Raw genomic sequence first — 22908 nt, forward strand, 5'->3', positions numbered from 1 at the left:
ATTAATTAGCAATTTAATAAGTTCTGATTTTGTTGAAGAAAAATGCATCAATTTGTAAATACTGTCCCAGTAAATATTAGCATGACACAGATTTACTTTCATCACAAAATTTCTTCCTTCATGTTAGAAATAAAACAACTGCTTTGGCACATTCAAAACAGTATTTCACATTGTCTTTGCTGTAGTAAAGAAAAAAAACACCCCATCTGTCCTACCTTTACAGATGTAGGACAATTGAACCTACACCTTAAAACAGCATTTCCCTACCCAAAAGAGGGACTGAGACAAGTCTAGAGTGCAAATGGCAGTAGAGAATATATATTGATATACCACTATAAGTTGTAACAACTGCACAATATAAATCTAGATCTTAAGTATCAGTGTGAAACTGTGAATGGAAACAGGTAGCTTCATCTCTTCCCCTGTTTTCTCCAGTAGCCACAAATGCAATATTTACAAGGCAGCAGGCTAAGATAGAAGCCCAATAGATCAAGCTTATCTCTGCTCCATCAGTGCCAACATCACCATCCTGACACTAGATGCACCACCAGTACCAAAGAACATTTAGTCTTCAGTGGAAAAGAACACAGAAAACTAGCATAAGGTGCAGCATATTTTTATTGTTCCTTTCCACTTAGGAGGTGCATTCTTTCAGCTCCATAATTATTTGATAAATGAACATTAAATTAATGCTCATCAAGTATTTCAAATGAACAAAGCTTTCAGCTTTAAAAGTAAGCTATTCTGACATATTAACCAGAAATCTCAATTATAACCCTTGTAGCTCTTTTCAGGGCCTCAGAAGTTGAAAATGCTTACTTTAACAGGTGCTTCCACCTCATATTCAGGCAATCTGCACCTTCTATCTGCCCATCAGGTCATGTGAATGCTAAGAACATTTTTAGAAAAATACTGCTTTTAAAAAACATTGGAAAACTTCCCAAACCTGGGATACAAGAAACCAAGGAAGACTAAGAGCCATATACTGGTAATTTTCTGCTCCCACTACCTTCTCTTTTTCCCAGAAGGGTGGGACCAATTCAAGCATAACAAGCAACTTTGCACACACACAGCATCTCATAAGGACATATACTGTGGCTGATCTGATATGCCAAAACCCATCAGGTTAAATTTCAGCCACTTGTGAAAGATCATAAAGCAGAGAATCAATGTGTGTTTTAAATGGAACCCTGATTCAATGCATTCCCACCACCTAGCTTAGCTCTGTCAGAAAATGGCAACGTGTAACAAAATCTAATTCAGACACAAAAAAGACATTAGCAACTGTAGTAAGTGACCTTGCTTGAAAAATCTTAGCTATAAGTGACAGGCCTACCACGCTAATTTGGCACTCAAAATAAAAGACACAAAGTAAAAAAGAAGAAACCTGAAGCCACCATCGAGTTTCATTTCAGTCGTATCTGGATGAATTTCATCCAGTCATCTTTCATCCATGCTCCAATTTCCATTATGTGGGAACTAAATTACTTCTTTGCACCAAAAAGGCTTAAAAAAAGAAGTGATACAGTGAAAAGCTGGCTTTCCTAGAAGCAGCTCTTAATTAGTTCTATTATTTTTAACCTTAAAATCTCAGTTTTCTTCAGACCAATTTAAGGCTCACTTTGTAACTCCTAATTTTGTTCTAAATTCTTCTCTCACCAACAAATTGGAGTAAGCTGTAAAAGCAGCTCATTGTATGAACAGAGCCTACAACCATGTTCTCAGAGGTGACTGACAGTATCTGGCTAAAAGCTATTTACAGGTTGTTAGTTAAAATTTAATATGACTGCATGTACCCTATTTTAATTAAAAGAATTCTGCCCATTTTATCACCTTTTTTTTAAGAGCCTGAAGAGAGAAAGGGTAAGTTTTGTTCATCATCATCATCTTCATTTGTGATATAGTGATACATAAACAAATCTGTTCTGCGTAATTTTCAACAAGGTTCTCTGAATAAAAATATTCTGCTCTGGCTGGAAATACACAAGAAATTTGACCACAAAAATGGACGTGAAGCTAAAACAAATTTCCTGGCTTTTTTATGTTAGACTGCTCATGTTACTTTATATAAGTTTTACAATGCTTTTAGGTAATACAGATCAAAGCACATCAGTTTTAAAAGCTGCATCATTAACTTAATTATAAGTTACCTGAAACTTACTACCAGAAACAGAGGAACTAGATTTCCCTAACTGCTTTATCCATTTACACCTGTAAATCCATCTGGAATCCCCTATGCCCAAAGAAAAACGTATTTTCTGGGCAGTCAAAAATTTAAGTTTACAACATGTATTGATCCAAGCGAAAAGACCTGTCACTTTGGCCAGAACTGTTTATTCCATCTAGTAGGTGATACTAACACAAGACTTTTTTTGGATTCAACACATTTTGCACATACTGGGCTTCACACAAAATCTAGTTTTGTATTCCTGCTATAGCACATCTTGTTTTGAAAAAGCTGAAGCTATCATTTTGTACCTATAGTATCTTTTGGTTTTAACCAAGAACTTCTAAAATGACAGCTCATAATGCTATAGCTGATATTACAGAAAAAATGTGTGGAGCAATCATGGTGCTACAGTAAATGATATCAATTAACCACATCACTTTTTTCCTTAAAAAAAAAAAAAAAAAAAAAAAAAAAAAAAAAAAAAAGTCCAGTGTTCTCACGATTTGATCACAAAGAACGAAGAAAAAACGGTTTTTGCAGATCTTTTAAAATAAACTATTCAAAAGTGATTCTTCTGTACCAGAAAGTTTGCTATGTGTCAGATTTCATTTACTTTTTAAAAATACACAAGGACTATAAAATATCAGTATGCAAGAATAAAATGTTTACAGATAAATATTAATAATCAGCCGTTACAGCTGTAACTGTAACAAGTAATTAATATAGCAATATTCATGCAAACAGCATCAACATCATTAGTTCCTCTGGAATATAACTAACACAGGCATTAGCCAGTTAGTCTTTCTTATTTGTTCATAATGCTCAGGGTCTTAAAAAAGTAGATTTATACAGTGGATTTATATACAGTCAGATTTCAAAGCACTAATTATTTCTACAGGCAAGCTGCCACAAGAACATTAATTTAACCTACTAGTAGTTCACAGCTGATATCACCAATCTCTTTTACTTGACTGCATATATGTAGCCAAGATTTCTGAACTGTTTGGTCTGCAAATATGTTTCTCTATTTCGAGTTGCCATCCAATTCTATCAACTAAAATAAAATAAAATCTTGCCACTATTGTGACGATGAAAGGAATTGCTCATTGCTGTGACTATTTACTTCGGGTTACAGTTATGCCGCTTACATTTTCAGGGTGTCTCATTTCCACTTGATGTAAGTTGCCTTGTATCCTCACTTTAGTACAAAATAAAAACTTACCTAAAGTGGATAATCAAGATGAAATAGCTTATTATGAACTCAAGTACAAATATTAGAATTTCAAACAGTTATGATGCTTTCCATATGGCTTAAAATCCAAATTTGACCATAAAGAAAGGTACTTCAGTATTTTGGTAGTGTTTGATAGAATACTTACTCTAGCTACACATATAAACATAGCTTATTCTTGATTTTTATTAAAATATCCCAGAAGGAGAAAAACATGTCAAAACCATTCATGCATTATAAGTACTGCTTTCCTTTCCCACACTTATTGAAAGACTTAACAGACTGTATACACATGCATTTCCTTAACACATTAGTTCCTGCCTGAAGACAATGCACTGGACCACACAAATTATGTTTGCCTTTGTTTTGTGGTTGTGAGATAGTGAAACAAAGGTTCAGGAGAGGTATAGCATTAAAGTTAATAAGCCCAGTTTACACTGAATGTGCAGAGAAGCTGCTTTTAGGTAACCTACGCTATTTGAACCAGCAGCACTGAGGTGCAAAGACACCTCCTCCCCAAAAAGTAGTTCTAAACATTCTCACTCTAGTCCAGCATAGTCTTGCTGCCAAGCACTGGACTACTGAGCCCAACAGCATAGCTGCTGCCAGCATAAGATGCAATAGAAACTTAAGAGGTGATGATGGGGAAGAAATACAAAGAGAGTCCTTAAGTAGACATAGTGTGCAACTGACCCCATGAACTTAGAAAAATATCATAATCTTAAGCAAGTCTCTAGTACAACGTCATTCATAGTAGATCTAACTGACATATGCACTGTAACTGTCAAGAATTACACTAACAGCTCCGCTGAAAGTATATCAAACACTTTCTCAATAAAATTTTTACATAATTGAAGATTATATTCTCCATGTGAACCAGTCCGTTATTCCTAGGAAAGTTTTACTTAAGATTATTCACCTATTTGAAGAAACAATAACAATCAATGTTATGCTGATTGATTCTTCAGAAATTTCCTTCACTGAAGAGCTCTGCTAGGCATATACAGGAAAGCAAGGGTTCAATTGTTTTATTAGGTGTCTCCAGCTTCAGAGACACATCTTTTGTCCACCCCATGAAAAAAAAAATTACATAGCTATAGGACAGAAAAATCATTCCGAGGAGGCTGGTAGCAAGTTTAACAGCTAAATCCTGTGAAAAATTGTCCTCATAAGCATGTGCCATTCAAACTACATAAAGTGCCTTTCTGTGCATTCTGCTTTCTCTCGCTGAAGAGACTTACCAACAGCAAAGCAGAAAGATGATTCTTAGTGCAAGCAGCAAAGACAGATATTTATATTACCACAAGACTGAAAAAAAAAATGCTCTTCTAGAATTTGCCATAGAAGAACGGAAAGACAGCTTTCTAAAATGCAACAGATCTTCAGCGCTGTGCTGATTTATCCTTTGGTGAATGTTGACCGTGGGATCTTACAGTCATCTTGGGAAAACATTGTTTCTACTGACAGCCTTACACAGGACAAGTGTTATCGAAATTTCAAACTGGACATAATTTTGAATTTCCTTCCAGATTATTAGACCTGTTTTATCATTTTGTAAGACTGTAAGAAAAAGTGTTCCTCTCAGATTATAGCTGCGGGTACTGGTTCGGAGTATACCTTTGCTATACATTCACATATATGATTGCTGGAAATTTGGGAAGACAGACAGTTCCATTTAAATCAAAGGTGAAAACCAGTAAGAACAAAAAAGTCAATGGTAAATGTCTCTGAGTGGGTGATCTAATCCTCATCCATATCTTTAGCAAGGCTGTCCCATAGTCTGCTTTTTGAAAGGGATGTTTCCATTTTTGAGTTGCGGAGGGAACAAAGGTATAAGAAGCGCTGTGCTGCTTTGTTTTTTCTTGATGACAAGGAATCTTGAACCAATGCGAAAGCTGGTTCTTTGAATCAAGAAATCACATAGAAGATGGACTAAGGCCATTGGCTATCTTACAGTTTTGTGGAGGATCTTACTTTAATTTTGCCTATGATTAAGCAAACGGGAAAGCTCTGCAAACGTTCATCTTGATTTAAAAACTAATCACACATGACTAAAAATGTGAAAAAACATCAAGTGAACATTAACAATATTAACTATGTATGTGCTGGGAGATTAGAGTTTTAATTACACTTCTAAGATCCTTTTTGTTTATTTTTTAAGGTATATCTCAAAATATCAAATTTGCATAACGGGTTAAAAACCACAAATTTGATTAAAAACAGGATATTGAAAAAGTTAAATGGCTTGAAATAGATAAAATTCAACAATATTGACATTTTCAGGAAGAAAGCATAACCTTTTCTACATCTTGTAATGTTCAGGATATTAATAAGATCAATATATAAATGCAGAAAAATTACAAAAGAATATCTGAAATTATTGAAATGAAAACTAACAAGGCAAGACAGCTAATGATGGATGCGAGAACCGCAAATAGTCTCTGGACTTCATGCATGATTTCCAAGGCCTTCCTCAAGACAAAGACGGTGATTACAGCATAACAAAAATTAGGAGCTACTTACATCATGCATCAACTCAAAGTACTTTTGACAGGCCAGCTGGTAATGCATGCCCTTCACCAATTCCAGGATCTATACAGAGGGAGAAAAACATAAAGGGTTCAGAAGTAGCACACATACATCTTGGTTATACTTACCATGACAAGGTATTTCATGACAGCCTTGTGTAATACCTCACGGAACTTTGCGGCACAAGACTTCTTTCACATCTGTGTACCCTACTAATAACTGACAACATTTAGACATACTATAGTTCTTTAAAAATACCCTGGCTACATTAAAAACAAGATAAAACCACAGGAAGATACACCTCATCCTTAAAACATAATTTCAATACTCTAAACTTCAAGAGTAAGTTGAATGTATATTTTGGTAATATAATTGTGACAGTTATTGTCAAACTATCATATTGCAACATCTCTTCCATAATTGCAGACATAAATCTAGTAATTCAAGTGGTTGAAGCATGAAGCAATCAAGGACATGATTTGTATTTTTATTTTCCATGTTACCAGTTCATGCAGATGCAGAATAAACTACTACTGTGCTCACATCAAGAAAATTTAATGCAAATCCTTTAGACAAGTATCTGTGAGAGGGGAATGCTTTTACCTTCAATCAGATTTGTCCTTTTTGAAATGAAGTTATTTCTAGTCAAGCTCAGCAGAATATGTGAGTGAACAGCCTGTTTTGAACACCTATTAGGAAAATCATGCCGTCTTTTGTAAATACAATTTGCTTCCCAATTCTACTTCAGGTAATCTCTTCCGTGCTGCATAAAGTCCCATTCTTATCACCAGAATGCAATGCCGGTAGAAATTTTTTAAAGTTTCATCACCTCTTCCCTCCTTTATATAATCAAAACGTATGCTCTCTCTGCTTATCAAACAGAGAAAATTGCTGGAATTAAGAGATAGCCTCAAGTGGAAGGAAAAATAGTTTTCAAGAAATGTTAATTCCAAGCCCCTTTCCCAAGGTTGACCTTTGTGTCAAACACAGCAATACAGTCTGGCTTAAATCCCTGCTGTACTCATTATTGGATGCCACCTTGTATTTATTGACAGATGTATAAATAAATTACATTTGCTGAATGGATAAAAACAGCAACACACTGCCAAGAAAGTACTTAGCCGCATTGTTTCTCTGTAATAGCCCAACTGATTACACTTCTATCCTTCTTGCCACCTCCTTTTAAATCTTCTGTAAAAGATCAAGGCCCAGGCCAAGTAGGCAATGAAGTCTGAAATCTGGCAGTATCTGTGTACATATTTTTTTTTTCTTCTTTTTTTTAACCTCCTCCCTCCTTTGACTAAAAAAAATAGTGTCACATTAAGTAGTTAAGGATTGAAGAAAACTCATCTATTCTAAACACTTCAATTACATATTGACTTACGTTTTCCTGTTTGTACCTTACAATAAAATCTATGCTGTGCAAAAGAGTATCTCTATTTTTAAGTAAATGCTAACCATATTATATGTACGTACTTTTTTAAAAAGCATTTTTCACGTGATTTGGAGTAATGATCAGAAGACCTCTATGTCTGTTGCTTAGTTGAAAGAAATATTCATTACATTCTGTAGCATTCAGACTTTTCTAACCCGAATTTTCCAGCTGAAATAAGTCAACTAATTTAATCTAGTTCATAAATACTTTAGGTTTTCTCAAAATTATTCTTCATTTAATCAAGATTACACCTAATAAAAATTATATAAATAAAGAGTTCTCTAAATTCAGGTGTAAATACATTTTAAATCTCAGAACCTTAAGTGAGCAAACAAAAACTTAAGTATGAACAAAGTCTGAGTATAAACCCTGAAAGTTTAAAAGCATCAAGGTTCTCTTGTAATTCAAGAGAACTTTTTGAAAAAGCTGATCACTTAGAAGGCTAGTAGTCATTCTGTGGTTTAACTTTTGAATCGCAGACCACGGTTATAGCTGCTTTTTGTATCAACAATGCCATTATCCAACTATCCTGAAAAGCGGAAAAGACAAGGATTATCAAAGCTAGCTTTTGATTTACTAATTCACAATGATTCACAGGTTGCGAGATCAAGCTTCTGTTGTCTTCTCTGACAGTTCAGTGGAAAAATGGTAACTTCAAGTGACGGATTACCAGAAGATGGACTGCTGACTGACACAGCACATATGATGACAGAATAAAGGGGCACTTATAAATAAATTCCAGTTTTGGAAGAGAGATTATTCTGAGCAAACTATTCTGAAACCAAGCCCATTTAAGCCCTTGACCCATCCTTGGGAAAATCTTGACCCACTTTTAAGGTGGAGAAGAGAACTTCATTGAATTGATGCTGCTGACATATGAAAGCTATAATGGTCATGTTATCAGAGCTGGCCTTGAGGGACTTTAAATTCTTAAAGAGCAACCACATTGTCTTGCAGCAGCTCAATCTTTACTGCCCAGCTACACTGCTGTTTCACAAAGGAACTACTGTCCCACTCCCTTGAGACTCCTTCTCAGACCTCTCAGAGGCCGCTATTAGGTCACCATGTGGATTTTTCTGCTGTACTACTATGAAGACATATATCTTGGAGAACAGCTGTTAGAGGAACCTCTACCAGCATTCTCCAGTGAAGTCTGGTAACTAGGTCTTCATGCCATTTCTTTTCCCAACAGAGTGCTCCATAGAACAGACGCCCACCAGAACAGACCACAGACTTTCACCCAGTTTGTTACATTTATTAATGTACATGATTGCACTGGTAGTCATTTTACTCCTGCTCCTTTACCCTCTCCACCACATCACCAACCCAGCTTTGACTGGTTGGCCAATTGCAGCCAAATTTGACAAGTAGAGATGACAAAGCTATACAATTCCTACATGTTGATTAAAAGTTGTGGTTGGGTAGAAAAGCCAGACCAACATTTGTGGCTCATTCAGAAAAAAACAGCTATCATTCAGCTCTTACTCATTCTGAGAGGCAGCCAGAAGGCAGCCAAATGATAAGCCTGATGATTAGCATATATGTAGGTTCAAACCAGCCACATCATGGGGGACCAGGTTCACCTTCTGCATATATGATAGGGTTGAGGAATAAGGGGCACATTAAACATATCCAAAGAAGAACAGGTTTAGTAGATTAACTGGCTTTAACAGGAAACAAGTTGCTAAGAAAAGAAACAAAAAAACGTTAAAAATGGCAATAGAATGGAGCCTAGCTAGAAAGGAGTCCTCTGTGTGAGAGAAACTAACAATCCTCTATTTAAATAAAACAGAATTATCATTCATAATAAATATTATCTTTCCCACTACATTTGTGCACATAATGAAAGCAAGCTTGCAGCTGTTTTTCACTAGTGTTACCCAGAAACAGACCTCCACTCAAAGCTACCTTAATTCACAGCAGCAATCTTTTGCCTCTACATATATTAAGACATTTACACTACATTGCACTATTTTGCAAGTAAAGGTACATACTCAAGGACTCTTTTTGTTAGTCCTTATGTGCCTTTTCTTTCACTGCCATCTGCAACTTGCTTTTCTGATGTTGCTTTACTAACTACTAATGAGGTTAAGATGATGTTTGGCAGCTGTATGCAGCCACCTGCTTTACAGATCCTCAGCACTCAAAACCAAGATCTTGCATAGCAAGATAGTTTGGGATCTGTAATTATCCACTGTTATTTTCACTTACTCCAAGTTAGTTTGTTTTATTTGAAAACTGCAGAATTAACTTATATTTTCAAAATGAAAATCTTTCTACTATAGATTCAGTAAAGTATGACTCATTTCTAACTTTAATTCAAAGGTGACTGAAGATATGATTGGGTGCAACTGCTGGAGTGTATCTGAACACATTCCAGTTTTCTTCTCCTTCAGGCCAGTTTGTGACCATCTCAGCACTAAGTCGTGTCCCAGGACTCCCCAGTGCCCTTTGCCTCCTGGTCAGTACAGTCATCTATCCTTTTTGCTGCTTTCAGATATTTCCTTTATATTTTAAACTGATTTTTTAGGTTTCGTGTTTATAATGTACAGATATATAGCACAATTTTCTCAGATTTAAGCTGTTTTCCCTGAGGCACTCTCTTACAGGCTAGAAAATCGTTGTTACAGCTTTGCCAGAGCTCCTTTTCCTTTTATACTCTTGTTTTCTGTAGGGAAGAGTTCTTGATCGCACAGTGTTGAGGACTGCACATCATAATACTTATGGCACCATAACAGATCAACTTCTCCCCTGCAATTTGCATCACAACTGTCAAACAACAAAACCTAATTGTATTCTAGCCCACTTTATAAAAGTAAAAGAAAGAGGCAGTCATGATCCAAAAGAAGGTATTTTATTAATGTCTCTTAAAAATACCTGTATTTTTTCCTCCATTTTTACTGTACAGGTTTTCTAGCCTGAAGTTTTTATTTCATGTGTGTCAGTAAGGAACTCAGTACTTAACAAAAGAGTTAAGTGAATGTCTGAATGAAAAGAATATGTCAATATGTGCCCATATAGCTGCAGCAACCCCTGGGCAGCTTATTAAACGAAGATGGACGTTAATTTAAACTGAGTTAATCATTTCAAAAGGAAACAGCTCTAATGCTAGTTGGTTTTGTTTGCTTGGTTGTGGGCTATTTTTCAAAGTCTTACACAGTCATTAGCTGAAAGTCAATGGTGTGAACATCAAATGCAAGAAGGGTTAATGCACCTGAGTATTCCACTTCTCTGTTTTCACATAGTTTTAAAATAACGCCATAAAAATGTACATTTTATTATTAGAAATTTTTTGGCTATGTTTCAGTGACACATTTTCATTTAACTGACAAATCCTGCATGAGTTTACAGCCACCTATTTTAAAAGACAGTCATGCCTGGTTTCAGATATGATAGATAACCCACATTCCTCTGTTGCAATGCTGAGTCAAAGCCCAGACTGTTATCAAGTATGAAAGCAAGCATCTGAAATACTTCAAAATTAAAAAAAGGAAAGTTACAAAACAAAATAAAATTGAAGTATTTGCTTCTTGTACATTTTAAGTTTGTAACATAACAGTTTCAAGAACAATGAGCTGAAACATTTTATTTCATAAGTTCATTCGTTTTCCTGTTTTCTCATCCTGAACTGTGTGTTTATCCCTTTGACTTTTTTTGTGTGCTTTTTTCCTTCTTTCTCTTCTAAATAAAAATTTCATGAGTAGTTTTATACACCAGAAATTGAAGCTACTGAAGTGTGAAGACACAGCCCCTAATTCTGTCCACCCATTCCTGCCATCTGAAAATGAACCTCATTCTTCCTCACCTTCCCCAGGTGAACCTATAGTTAGATAATTTTTTTCATCTATTTTACCACTTAGTAATCTATTTTACCAAGGAAAGGAATGGAAACACAACAGGCAGGGATGAACAGAGTAGAACTGCCTTCCACACCTGCAGGGCCCATTTAGGCTAATTAACCGCTCATGGAACTGAAGTCTAAGATTTGACTAATGAATTTAAATACTTCTAATTTGGACACACTGAAATTAATGCCATTCATCTCTTTAACAACAGGAAAAAAATATGCATTTTAACTCTACTTTTCATATTATTTGCTCTAAAAGGCACACTTGACTCAGCACTGCCACATGTTGCCCAGAGACATTGTGGAGTCTCCATCCTCGGACACAGTCAAAGCCCATCTGGACACAGCCCTGGGAACCTGGCTCTAGATGACCCTTCTTGAGCAGGGGGGGTTGGACAAGATAACCTGCAGAGGCACCTTCCAACCTCAACCGTACTGTGATCCAATAATAAACAGTCTCAATAGCACCTGACCATACATTTTTATTACATCCTTTTGGTGGTTAGAATATCAAATCCAAACTTTAAGAAATATATTTTCTAGTTCAACCATGTACCTTATGTACTTTCAACTGTGTTCTATGTGTAATAAAATCTGTGCACATACTTTAAAAGTCTGCTGTATTCTTATGGGGGGGGTTTATTATCAAACAGGTTAGCTGTGCTTCTTACTGTGTTTCTGCATCTGTCTTGCATTCTCTCAAGTTTTCTTTTCCCATGCTGTTTTTTTGTTTTACTGTCACAGCCCCTTCACCAGTCACTAGTCAACATTTATACTTTTTTTATTACCAGCACTTAAATCAGATTTTTGAACAGTCCACTCTTATTTAATCACATACAGACTTTTTTAACATTATAATCTCGCCTGACAACAGCCAGATATAACTTCTTATTTCTATTACTTGTTACCACTTACCAGCAATAAACTGAAGATTAGGAAAATTTAGTAGTCTGAAATACTGTAACTCAAATTTTTAAAATAATTAGTTTTAAGCCCTGTCATGTTAGGATGTCTTAAGTCATCTTAAGATGTTAAGCCACGTCATGTTAATACTCTACAGTATTCTACTCATTGATGATGTCAGTAACAGTAACACCACAGCACCAATAAACACACACTAAAAAAGTCAGGTGGGAGTTTTTAACATCAGAAAGAAGGCTTAGCATTGTCTGGTTAAATTTGTAACTGTATTCCTTTGGCTTACGTGCAAAAGTAGTCCTAGCGAAATCAGTAAGCATGTTCATTCTTGAAAAATTAACTAAATACAAGACAATTAAACAAGGCACACATTTCAGCTGAGAAACCATAGAAGTGTAGTGTCAAAATACAGGGTCTACAGAGTAAGTCAGAGAAAGTATAATCTCAGATAAAATGAGGAAGACATACTCCTAACACACAACAATTATTCTCAAAACAATGGAAAGGCTGAATGCTGTCTCCTATCTATAAATGTCCTCCATCTGTAGAAAATACATGGAAACTTTCAGCACACAAATCTACACCAGAGTGCCACAAAGATTTATTTTCACTGTGAAGTTTCCTTGAATAATCTTACTTTTGAGACTTTTACACTGTCCACTTCGAAAGATTCAATAATTTTAAAGCATTTACAGGTTTTGATGTGGTAAAGGCAATAACTATCTGAGAGATTTTGGGCAGTGAACAAGGGGTCTTAGCCACCAGTTGAGAAACCTGAGTGATGTGCAGTTTCTGGATTCAAGGTCTAATGCTTCTAAAAAATTCTTGACAGCAAATGTGTAAGGGTACCCTGTTTTATGATTTGAGTTTTAACTAGTTAATTTGTGGTGGGATTTCAATGGTGGTGCGAAGTGAATTTTCAACGTGGTGAGAAGTTCAATGAGTCAGTCAAAACCTTTAATTTAACCCAATTATGGGAAAAGCAGCTTTTAAAATTAAGAGAACAATTCTACTAGAAAGAACATTCTTTCTTCTGAAGTTATCTACTGTTCATTTATATAAGCATTTTTCCCTAAAGAAATGCTTTTGCTCCAATTACAAAAGTAAAAGCAAAAAGGATGAGTCTAGACCCTCTATTTCTCTTGATTGTAGAACCAGAAATTTTTACTACCTTTTGCTATTGCGATAGAAATGAATTGGGAAAAAGGTAATTTCTCCAAGAAAGCTTTCAGAAACAAATAATAGGTATTTTGAAGTAACTCTAATTCAAAGCCTATCATATCTATTTTTCTATTTGAGATGTATAGGCAACACATTATGGTGCCTTTAGCACAGCACCGCAACAGATGTATTTATCTTAATATATGCTTTAATCTTTATATTCTTCAAATTGATTAGCTATTGTCAAACCTGATTTCAAAAAGATTTTACCTTATTAGCAGTATACCGAAGACAGGAATGAAAAGTGATCTGAAATATACTATAAATTCAAACGCTATACAATCACACATAAGATGCTCAGCTAACCACATTACTTCTCCAAGAAGCATTTTTAAAACAAACAAAAAAAGCTACTATCACAAATAAAGAATAGCCTAACCTAAGGAAAATGTGAAATAAATACAAGTTAAATAATTCAGTTCTTGGAATAAACATCCGGATTCATTCTTTCTGCTTCAGGCTATATAATAACTAGGCGAGACCTGGAAGTCATCTGCTGTATTACCTCAATAAGATGACTTCAGCAGATGCAATCTCAGACAAGATACAGCCTCAGAGAACCTGGACTGGAATACAGGCTGGAACTAGATACTTCACAGCAAGCAGATTCACACATTCAAATGTTTTGATCACTTTTTCATTATTGACTGTACTACAAAATGACTGCAATGAAAGCAGTCCAATGCTCAGATTGACTACTGAAGTCATGTGAGGTCTGGCAGTATTTGCTCTGCACCATCATTCCAAGGTCCAGCTTTCCTTTTTCACACCTAGCCTGTCCACAGAGAGCCCTTAGGAACAGCACTGTGAGGATGGGGTTTGTTTCCACCACAGACCAGCCAAATGTTTTATCTGTTGAAAAAAGCTCAGAAACTTCCCAGTCTTATGAACCTAAAAGGGAACAGTGTACTCCATATCTCAAAAGCATGAAGGACAGCCCTAGAAACAGAAGACTGAGAACAGCACTGGAAAACTAACCATATTGGGTAAAACCACAGCCATCCAGGCTGGACTCTAGCCCACATTCTGGCTCATATAATAGCCATGAGGAACAAGCTTCATAAACAAGAAAGGTGCTTGTTCACAGGCTTGAAGGGAAAACATGTTGAGTACTCTAAAACAACAGATTAAAATCCCAGTGAGGGACCAATTCATGACTACATAGCTAAATCCAAAATAAATGTTTGGAAAACTATGCATCAGTCACATAAAAATGGACAGGTCTCATAAATGAAAAATTCTGAGCAGAGAAGGCCAGTACTTGAGAAGCTAAAGAAAGGTTCCACATTTTTCAAATCTAAGAAATATCCCAAAATAAGCAAGATAAAAACAGTGAAAAGATTGAAAATAACATTAATAGATGTATTCTGACAGTGTCAGATTGAAGTATACGCTCTTGCTGTTGAAAAACACCCAAACTCTTGACCAGAGAAGAACGTAGTTTACCATGGAGAATCAACTACCATCTACACTGGAAAACGAAGAGCCTTAAGGACAACTGAAGCACTTGACCAAAGTGCTAACAATAAACTGCAGGAACAGGCAAAGGCCTCAGGTTCTGAATGGACAGACAGGGAAAGCCTGCAACCAGAATTGAAATAAAGGCGGAGCACAGGTGATTTGGAAAGAGCCCATAAAAACAGATGACATAAACACCAAACACAGCAAGAGAAACACATCCAAACCAATGGGTTGCTGCTTGCGGTTTTTTCCTGAAACAACCAAATCCACCTGAAGCAACTGCCAATCAACTTGAAATCAACTAAGACAGTGGCCTGGAATTTATTATTCATGGACCTCCTGAGATAACCTGTGAAACTTATGGGAGAACTAGGAAAAAGAATTACTTATGTGGTTGCTAATGTACTACAAATCCAAACCTTCTGATGGTCTAAAGCACAGTGAACTAACTTCATCGAAGTTAAACCACCACCACTCAGGAGTCTGTATCCTCTTGATGAACACAATATATTCAGGAATAAACCATGGTTTTTGTGCTGATAGACAGCACAAAGATCATTGAAGAGAAACACATAAAACATGAAAAGAGCATTGTCCTATGACAGCCCCCAGGCCTCTCATCAGCAAAAAAATCCCCACGTCCTCAAGATTAGTTTGTCAGCAGGACCTTGATGAATATTAAAAAATGTTGTGAACAAATGGAAAGGCAACACCCTCAAACAGTACCAGTTCTGATCCAGATCACTGCGTATGAACTGGAGATAATAAGGGTTCAACAGACAGCTATGAAAAATAAAGAGTCCCCCGAACAAGAAACGCAAGCCTCCAGGCACTGCTGATAAAGGCATGTGCTAGGTCTCTGTCAAACTCAGACTTGAATATCCGTATTCACACCTGCACAAATTAAGGTTAAGAGACCAGCTCTGTTTCATTTGGGGTACAAAATAGCCACCAATGTAAAATTCTTTGTGCACGGCCTGAGCTGCCATGGCTTCTCCAACCCCTCTGGCCAGGACAGCATCAACATCCTGACTGATGCTTCTGGAAGGCCTGACGAGTTTCCAGTCAACCTCTGTTTCAGAATGAGAATTTAATCTCAGTAGGGAACAGAAATTGTTGACTTCTCAACCCTTTAAAGTGAACTTTTTAGCTTAGGAGAGAAATATTTATTACTGCTCATGTGAAGAAAGAAGTATGATGTACTCCTCTCACAAATAACCACTTGCCCAGGAGAGTGCCCTGGAGTACCCTAGTTCAACAAAAACTGCGGGACTGTACAGAACTTTCAACAACAGCAAAACACTTGGTGAGCACATGAACAGAACTGTAGGTGTGAGCTCTGAAGATCTCACGACCTTGAGCACAAATATGCTCCCTGAGACCTAGCATGAATATGTCTTTTAAAAATCTCATTTGTTTCCATGACAATGGCTACGTAACAGATTCGCACATTATCTGATAAACATGGGAAAAATTTTAGGGCAGAAACCATCCACCCAAGAGGTCTCCTGGGTAAAGATATTGGCACATTCTTGAAAAGAAGCATGCTATATGCTTATAGCATATAAGTAATCTGTAGCCCCAAAACATTTACTTTGGGTGAAAAATACATTACTAAAAAACCCAAAGATTGATCTCCTAAAATTTAGAAACCACTATAAGCAAAAACCTACAGTTCATTTTAAGGATTAAAATTATCTTGAAATGGATAGAATTGGTGAATTAAAAAAAAAAAATAAAAAATAAGGATTCCACTGCTCTGTTGCAACTACTGTCAGCTGAAGGTCATATTCCTAGAAAGGCAAAAAAGAAAGCAATTGCCCATTAGTTCAACAAAATAGTGAATGGCTAAGTTGAGATGCTGCTGGGAGACTGGGTTCTCACAGAGGAAATACCATAGCTAAACCTTCGGAAAAAAACCAATAAAATTTATGTCTGAAGATGAAGGATTTCTATGTAGCCAGTTATTGGCTGAGTCAGTTCAGAAAGTCGTATCTTCTCAAGTCCAGCAAATTACTATAAATTACAGGTAAAAATCACCTATTTGGAGGATAGTAACCTTGACATGCACCAAGTAAAAAAGCAGTACCCCAGCCACAAGTTATGCCCAGCAGAATGTTTCCTGATGTTAATCAAAGACACCCTCTTAAGACTTGAGCAGGAATACTCTATTTTTTTAAAGTCAAACATGAGGTAGTTCAAACAGGATTGGGATTTAGACAGCAAACTTGACTAGATTCTAGAATTAGGTGGTCTTGGCATAGTGATCAAATCGTAGGATACCACAGTGAAGCAACCTGATATCAAACTGTCTTGGATTTTTTTGTACAGCAGGAGCACTCTTGCTGAAGAGAAGCATCAGAGGAAAAGCACAGCTTTCCCAATTAGGGAAGCTGACAGCAGTCCCACAACCTGTCCATCCCAGGAACAGAAATGCTAGCACTTCTTAGATTCCAAGATGGACAGTTCAATTTTGGAGTGCCGCATTCATAAAAGGTGACTTCTAAGACACCACTCCCCACTGCTTGCAATCCATTAAATATATAAGTCTATACTTATATATATGTTTGGTTTCACTGCTCAGTGCATTACTTTCACAGATCTTATAGCATTTATTTTGCTGATAGAGAACTTGGTAGTGATACAATACCTGCTGTACACAGGGAGAGCTGAAAGGATAAATTAATTCAGGAACAGGAGGTGTATTGGGTTTGTGCGGCCAGGTTTTGGCAGCGGGGGGGGCTACAGGGGTGGCTTCTGTGAGAAGCTGCTGGAAGCTTCTTCCCCCATGTCCGAGAGAGCCCATGCCAGCCGGCTCCAGGACGGACCCACCACTGGCCAAGGCCGAGCCCATCAGTGACGGTGGTAGTGCCTCTGGGGGAACAGATTTCAGAAGAGGAAAAAGTTGCTGCACAACAGCAACTGCAGGCAGAGAGGAGTGAGAACATGTGAGAACGACAGCCCTGCAGACCCCCAGGTCAGTGCAGAAGGAAGGGAGGAGATGCTCCAGGCGCTGGAGCAGAGATTCCCCTGCAGCCCATAGGGAAGACAACGGTGAAGCAGGCTGTCCCCCTGCAGCTCAGGGAGGTCCACGGGGGAGCAGATCTCCACCTGCAGCCTGGGGAGAGAGGACCCCACGCCGGAGCAGGGGGGTGCCCGAAGGAGGCTGTGACCCTGTGGGAAGCCCACGCTGGAGCAGGCTCCTGGCAGGACCTGCGGCCCCGTGGAGAGAGGAGCCCACGCTGGAGCAGGTTTGCTGGCAGGACTTGTGACCCCGCAGGGGACCCACGCTGGAGCAGTCTGTGCCTGAAGGACTGCAGCCCATGGAAGGGACCCACGCTGGAGCAGTTTGTGAAGAACTGCAGCCCATGGGAAGGACTCGTGTTGGAGAAGTTTGTGGAGAACTGTCTCCTATGGGAGAGACCCCATGCTGGAGCAGGGGAAGAGTGAGGAGTCCTGCCCCTGAGGAGGAAGGAGCGGCAGAGACAACATGTGATGAACTGACCCCAACACCCATCCCCCTGCGCCATTGTGGGGGAAGAGGTAGAGAGAAAATCAGGAGCGAAGTTAAGTCTGAGAAGAAGGGAGGGGTGGGGGGAAGTTGCTTTAAGATTTGGTTTTATTTCTCATTACCCTGCTCTGATTTGATTGGCAATAATTTAAATTAATTTCCCCAAGTTGAGCCTGTTTTGCCCGTGACAGTAACTGGTGAGTGATCTCTCCCTGTCCTTATCTCGATCCATGAGCCTTTTGTTATATTTTCTCTCCCCTGTCCAGCTGAGGAGGGGAGTGATAGAGCGGCTTTGGTGGGCACCTGGCTTCCAGCCAGGGTCAACCCACCACAGAATGTCCAGTGTGTTACCTTTCAATGTGATTTCCAGATTGCTGTGATTTGCACTCAACAGCGATTGCCAGTCTTGTGCTTTCATTTGAATTCCTTAAAGCAACTCCTTAGCCACAGAGAAGCATGCATTACTACTAACCTGGAAAGCAAAAGTCTACTGTTCACATGATCTGTATCACTGTCTCATAACTCCCTCAGAGTCACCCGTCAAGAACTAAGCTGGGAAACAGTTGAGCAAACAAGAGTTGGTGCAAGTTACTTTTGCTCAGATTTCATATAGACGCTTGTAAAACACCCAAAACTGAATTTTCAAACTGTCAAGCATGAACCTGCTAGCTAGCTGCAACTGGTATAGGCTAGTTGTAAATTTTAGTAACATTTGGACTAAACAAAAGTGGCATGTTCTGATCTTCCCATTAATAAAGAGACATGACACAGAACTACCAGTTAGGAACCTGACCACAGCTTTTGCAGATAGACTAGATGAAGAAAAATGGGGGCTTGGGAGCCCAGAAAGATGAGGGTGAAGATCCTGGGAAGCTGAGGATTATGCTGGAGATCAGAGATGCATGGAGATGAATGCTGGCGAATGCCCTGGGACCACAGCCTGTAATGCCTGAGACTGTTAACTGCAAGCAGCAGCAAAGCAGGTATTGACATGACTTTCTGCCCCATCCTTCCAAACCAGCAGTGATTCCCTTGCTGGGAAGGAAAGTTGAGACCTCAGTAAACACACCACCAGGTTGGGGAGCAAGTGTGGGACCATGTGAGACAATCAAGCAGGGGTATAGCTCTAATCTCCTTGATTCTTAAAAAAAAAAAAAAACCACAAACAAAAAACCACTCCAAAAACAAACCAGTATCCAGATCCACTACAGGCTGTCATTTACTGTCTCACCTGTGACACCATGACACACATTTGTTGATGATTCAACTACTTTGTACACTATCTTTCATTAAGCATGAGAGACTTCCAATCATTGCAGACAGCTCAGAGTCCTGGAAAACTGATGTAAAATGCCTGCTCCTTTTGAGTTTGCTGTCCTGTGCACGTGGCCACGTGAGTGTCCCCTCAGTCTGGAACAACACATTTATCTACCATAAAGCAGGCAGAGAGAACTGAAAAAGCATTTAGGTACATACATTGATCTGGTTTTGGCAACACAGAAGGGAACTTTTCACTTTGTGACAACTTGCTTGTCTAGAGCGTATAGAGCAAGAGAAGAGACAAAATGAAGTCACATTTGAAGACAGCAAAAGAATTTTGGAACAAAGCAAGGAACGAGCGTAAGAGGCCCTGAGCCCCAGGAAAGACATACCATTTATTAAAATACATAACTGAAAGGTCAAGCTCTGAATCATTCATTAAAAATAGGAATCTGTCAGGTTGTAAGGAAGCTCTCATTTGATCTGGAGTTAACAGGAGGTCTAACAGACTCAAAGGGTATGGTTTGAGTGAATGTCAATCTTGAGGCCCAGGTACAGGAAAAGCAACTACATCAGAGGCTTCGAAAGATTGTCAAATCATCCACCCCTAACAACCATTCACTGAGCTAAAGGAAAAACAACATTTCTGATACTCAATGACTATCACCAGCATCAGAGAAGACTCTAAAAAGCCACAGTCTGGACTGAAGGATCCTGAACTGTTATTAGTCATGCAAATGATATTGGACCACGCAAACACAGCAACGAGGAGTGGTAGCAATAAGATCTGTACAAGATCTTGGGGACAGATGTGAACCAAACCTCTTCCTCTTCTCCTACTGAGTATCTCAAAGACTGATGTAAAAGATCAATTTCTGAAAACCCAGCACAGCCAATTTCTTTTGTATTTATTTATTTAAGTAGTAGTAGTAGTTTTTGAGTGGAGGGTGTTTTGTTTTGGGGTTGTTTCGGTTTAACACTATGAGTGGCCACTGCAGAGCCCTGGACCCCAACTGCACTTAAACAAAATTTGTGGACAGGACAGCATCTGTTTCCAGGAAAAGACAACGTTGATGGAGACAGTTTTTCTTAGTCACTTTTGATAAGAAAATTTAAGACTCCTGGTAAATCCCAATCCTACTTTACAAGGGAAAAAAACCCAAACATACACACACAAAAAAACTAAAACCCAATTCACATCAAGTGAGGAACTATGTTAAATATAAAGATACTGCCCTACTGTGCAAATTCGCTGAAGAAATAACCTCTACTAAATCCTACCCACACATAGCAAGGCAGCTAAAACAGTAAATCCTCACCAATCTTTCCAATGATTAGCAGGATAAAAATCTCAGAGCAGCATCAATTTTTGATGCATATAAAAAGGAAAAAAAGCCAAAGGAAAGTATCTCTAGTGCCTGTCAGATATATGGAAGGCAGTCAAATGCTTATTTATACGAACCAGGAGAAAAGAAAAAAACAAAAGAAAAAAGGAAGAAGTCTGGGTATTTCAAGAATGACTATGAGTGAACAATAAACACTTTAAAACTATTCTCTTTTAATTTGTATCTTAATTATTCCTTCCAAGGGAGACTACTTTAAGTGGAACTTTCATGCTCCTTTCTGTCTAGTTCAACACTCTGTTGAAGCCTGACAAGCAATGGTGATACTCCACATGAACTAAAGACAACAACTTAAAGCAAGTTTTTCTTATGGACCTAAAGCAAGTTTCAGGCAGTTAATATACACAACTTTTTGCTGAACTGCCTCAGCTTAACTCTAACCCGTACATCTTCCTCCATTGAAAATGATGGCATACTTTCATAGCCTTAACCTCTTGCTATAGCAAGCAATGGGAGTCACAGTCCTTCAGTATACACCTCAAAAAGTTCCAATTCCTGCATTGTCCTTGCTATATAAGGCAGGGTTTCAATTTAATGTTACCTTTTAAAAAGCTACTAAAAATCTCTGCTTAATTTCACTAGGCATTTCATGTGCTTTTGTTGTTTAGGGGAAGTTAGCGCAATGGATGATTAAGAGTGTATGTTTTTTAGAAGTTTATTACAGAAAACAATTACTTATGTCTACTGACTACACAGTAGAGTCTCCCACAAGTCACTGCAAGAATAAAAATTCTCCAAAATATTGCCAGATTCATTTAAACTGTTTTTTTATCACAGTGCAGTAAAACGAAGTAAAACAAAATTCTGCATTGTATCCACTATAGTAATAAACCAACTCATAATATTAAACAATAAAAGGTGATGACAATAACCAACACATCAGTGGAAGCACTGGAGCCAGAAAGCCAAGATTCTAGTTTAAACCTTTTATAAGAAGAGATACTTCACAATACATACTGACAAACTGCATATAGCACTCCTACAAAAATAGAAAGTAAAATTGAAAAGCAGTGCCTTATTAATGAAAGCACCAAACAAAATATGCCTTACTTGAGTTATTCCACTGGGAGGGATCTTGTATGACTGCAGCTTCTGTTTCAATAGCTCAGGATCACTGTGGCGGAATGGGCACCCTGACAGTAAAAAACAAGCAAGCTCACAAACAAGGCTGTTTACCCAGGAGTTAGTGCAGTAAGGCACTCAAGAGACCAGCTAAGCTGTTCCTAATTGTCTAACAACTTATTAATAAGAAAGTTAATTGCCCAGGCATACAATTGCTTACTACATTTTTATTTTTTTTTTTAAATAATTACTCCACTGCATGGTTATCAGGGCACCACAGGCTCAAGAGTTACATAAAATACCCCAACATAAACAGGCCACAATTCTCATTCACTGACAGGAAAAGAGTTTTAGTTAGTTCCTTACTAACAATGATAGCACTGGTACATTTAATAGCTGTGAAAAAAACAGGAAAAGACAAGTAATGAGAGCCAAGTGGTCTTTAGAGCATAGTCCTTTGTAAAAGTATTACTTTATAAATACCTTAGAAAGTTCCACCACCTTAAATAAGAGTGGGGGTTTTTTGTCCCAGAATTAGTTTTGAGAGACAACTGAATGAACGACTTAGTACTAAAACAACAACGGTGAAGCCAGCGCAGGTTTTCCATGTTTAGTCACACAGAGGCAGGAGGTTTTCAAGCACCCTAGCAAACTTCAGAATTTCTGTATGATTGAATTAGTATCTCAAAACACCTCTAATTGGTCACTTTTTAAAGCATCTGTACATTTAAAGTCTCTTTGCACTGCATGACACAACGTATATAAAAACAGAAGGTATCAAGTGCGATCTAAAGAGAACAGTGCAAGACCACTGTGGCCTTGAAATTAAATACATAATGTAAGAGACTATAGGAGGGAGT

At 37.9% G+C, this 22908-nt stretch overlaps 1 protein-coding gene across 2 annotated transcripts in view; it reads right to left on the minus strand.

The window, feature by feature from the left end:
- The window catches only part of PRIM2 (DNA primase subunit 2), a 133813-nt gene that overhangs the window by 701 nt on the left and 110204 nt on the right, over positions 1–22908 (minus strand). For both annotated transcript variants that reach the window (XM_041121013.1, XM_030004955.2), the window contains 2 exons: positions 22037–22119; positions 5925–5993 (listed from right to left, as the gene is read on the minus strand). In XM_041121013.1, coding sequence (XP_040976947.1) covers positions 5925–5993; positions 22037–22119 — 152 coding nt within the window. The remainder of the gene's footprint in view (positions 1–5924; positions 5994–22036; positions 22120–22908) is intronic.

The sequence above is a fragment of the Aquila chrysaetos genome, chromosome 2 (assembly GCF_900496995.4).
Source record: "Aquila chrysaetos chrysaetos chromosome 2, bAquChr1.4, whole genome shotgun sequence".
Classification (NCBI taxonomy): domain Eukaryota; kingdom Metazoa; phylum Chordata; class Aves; order Accipitriformes; family Accipitridae; genus Aquila; species Aquila chrysaetos.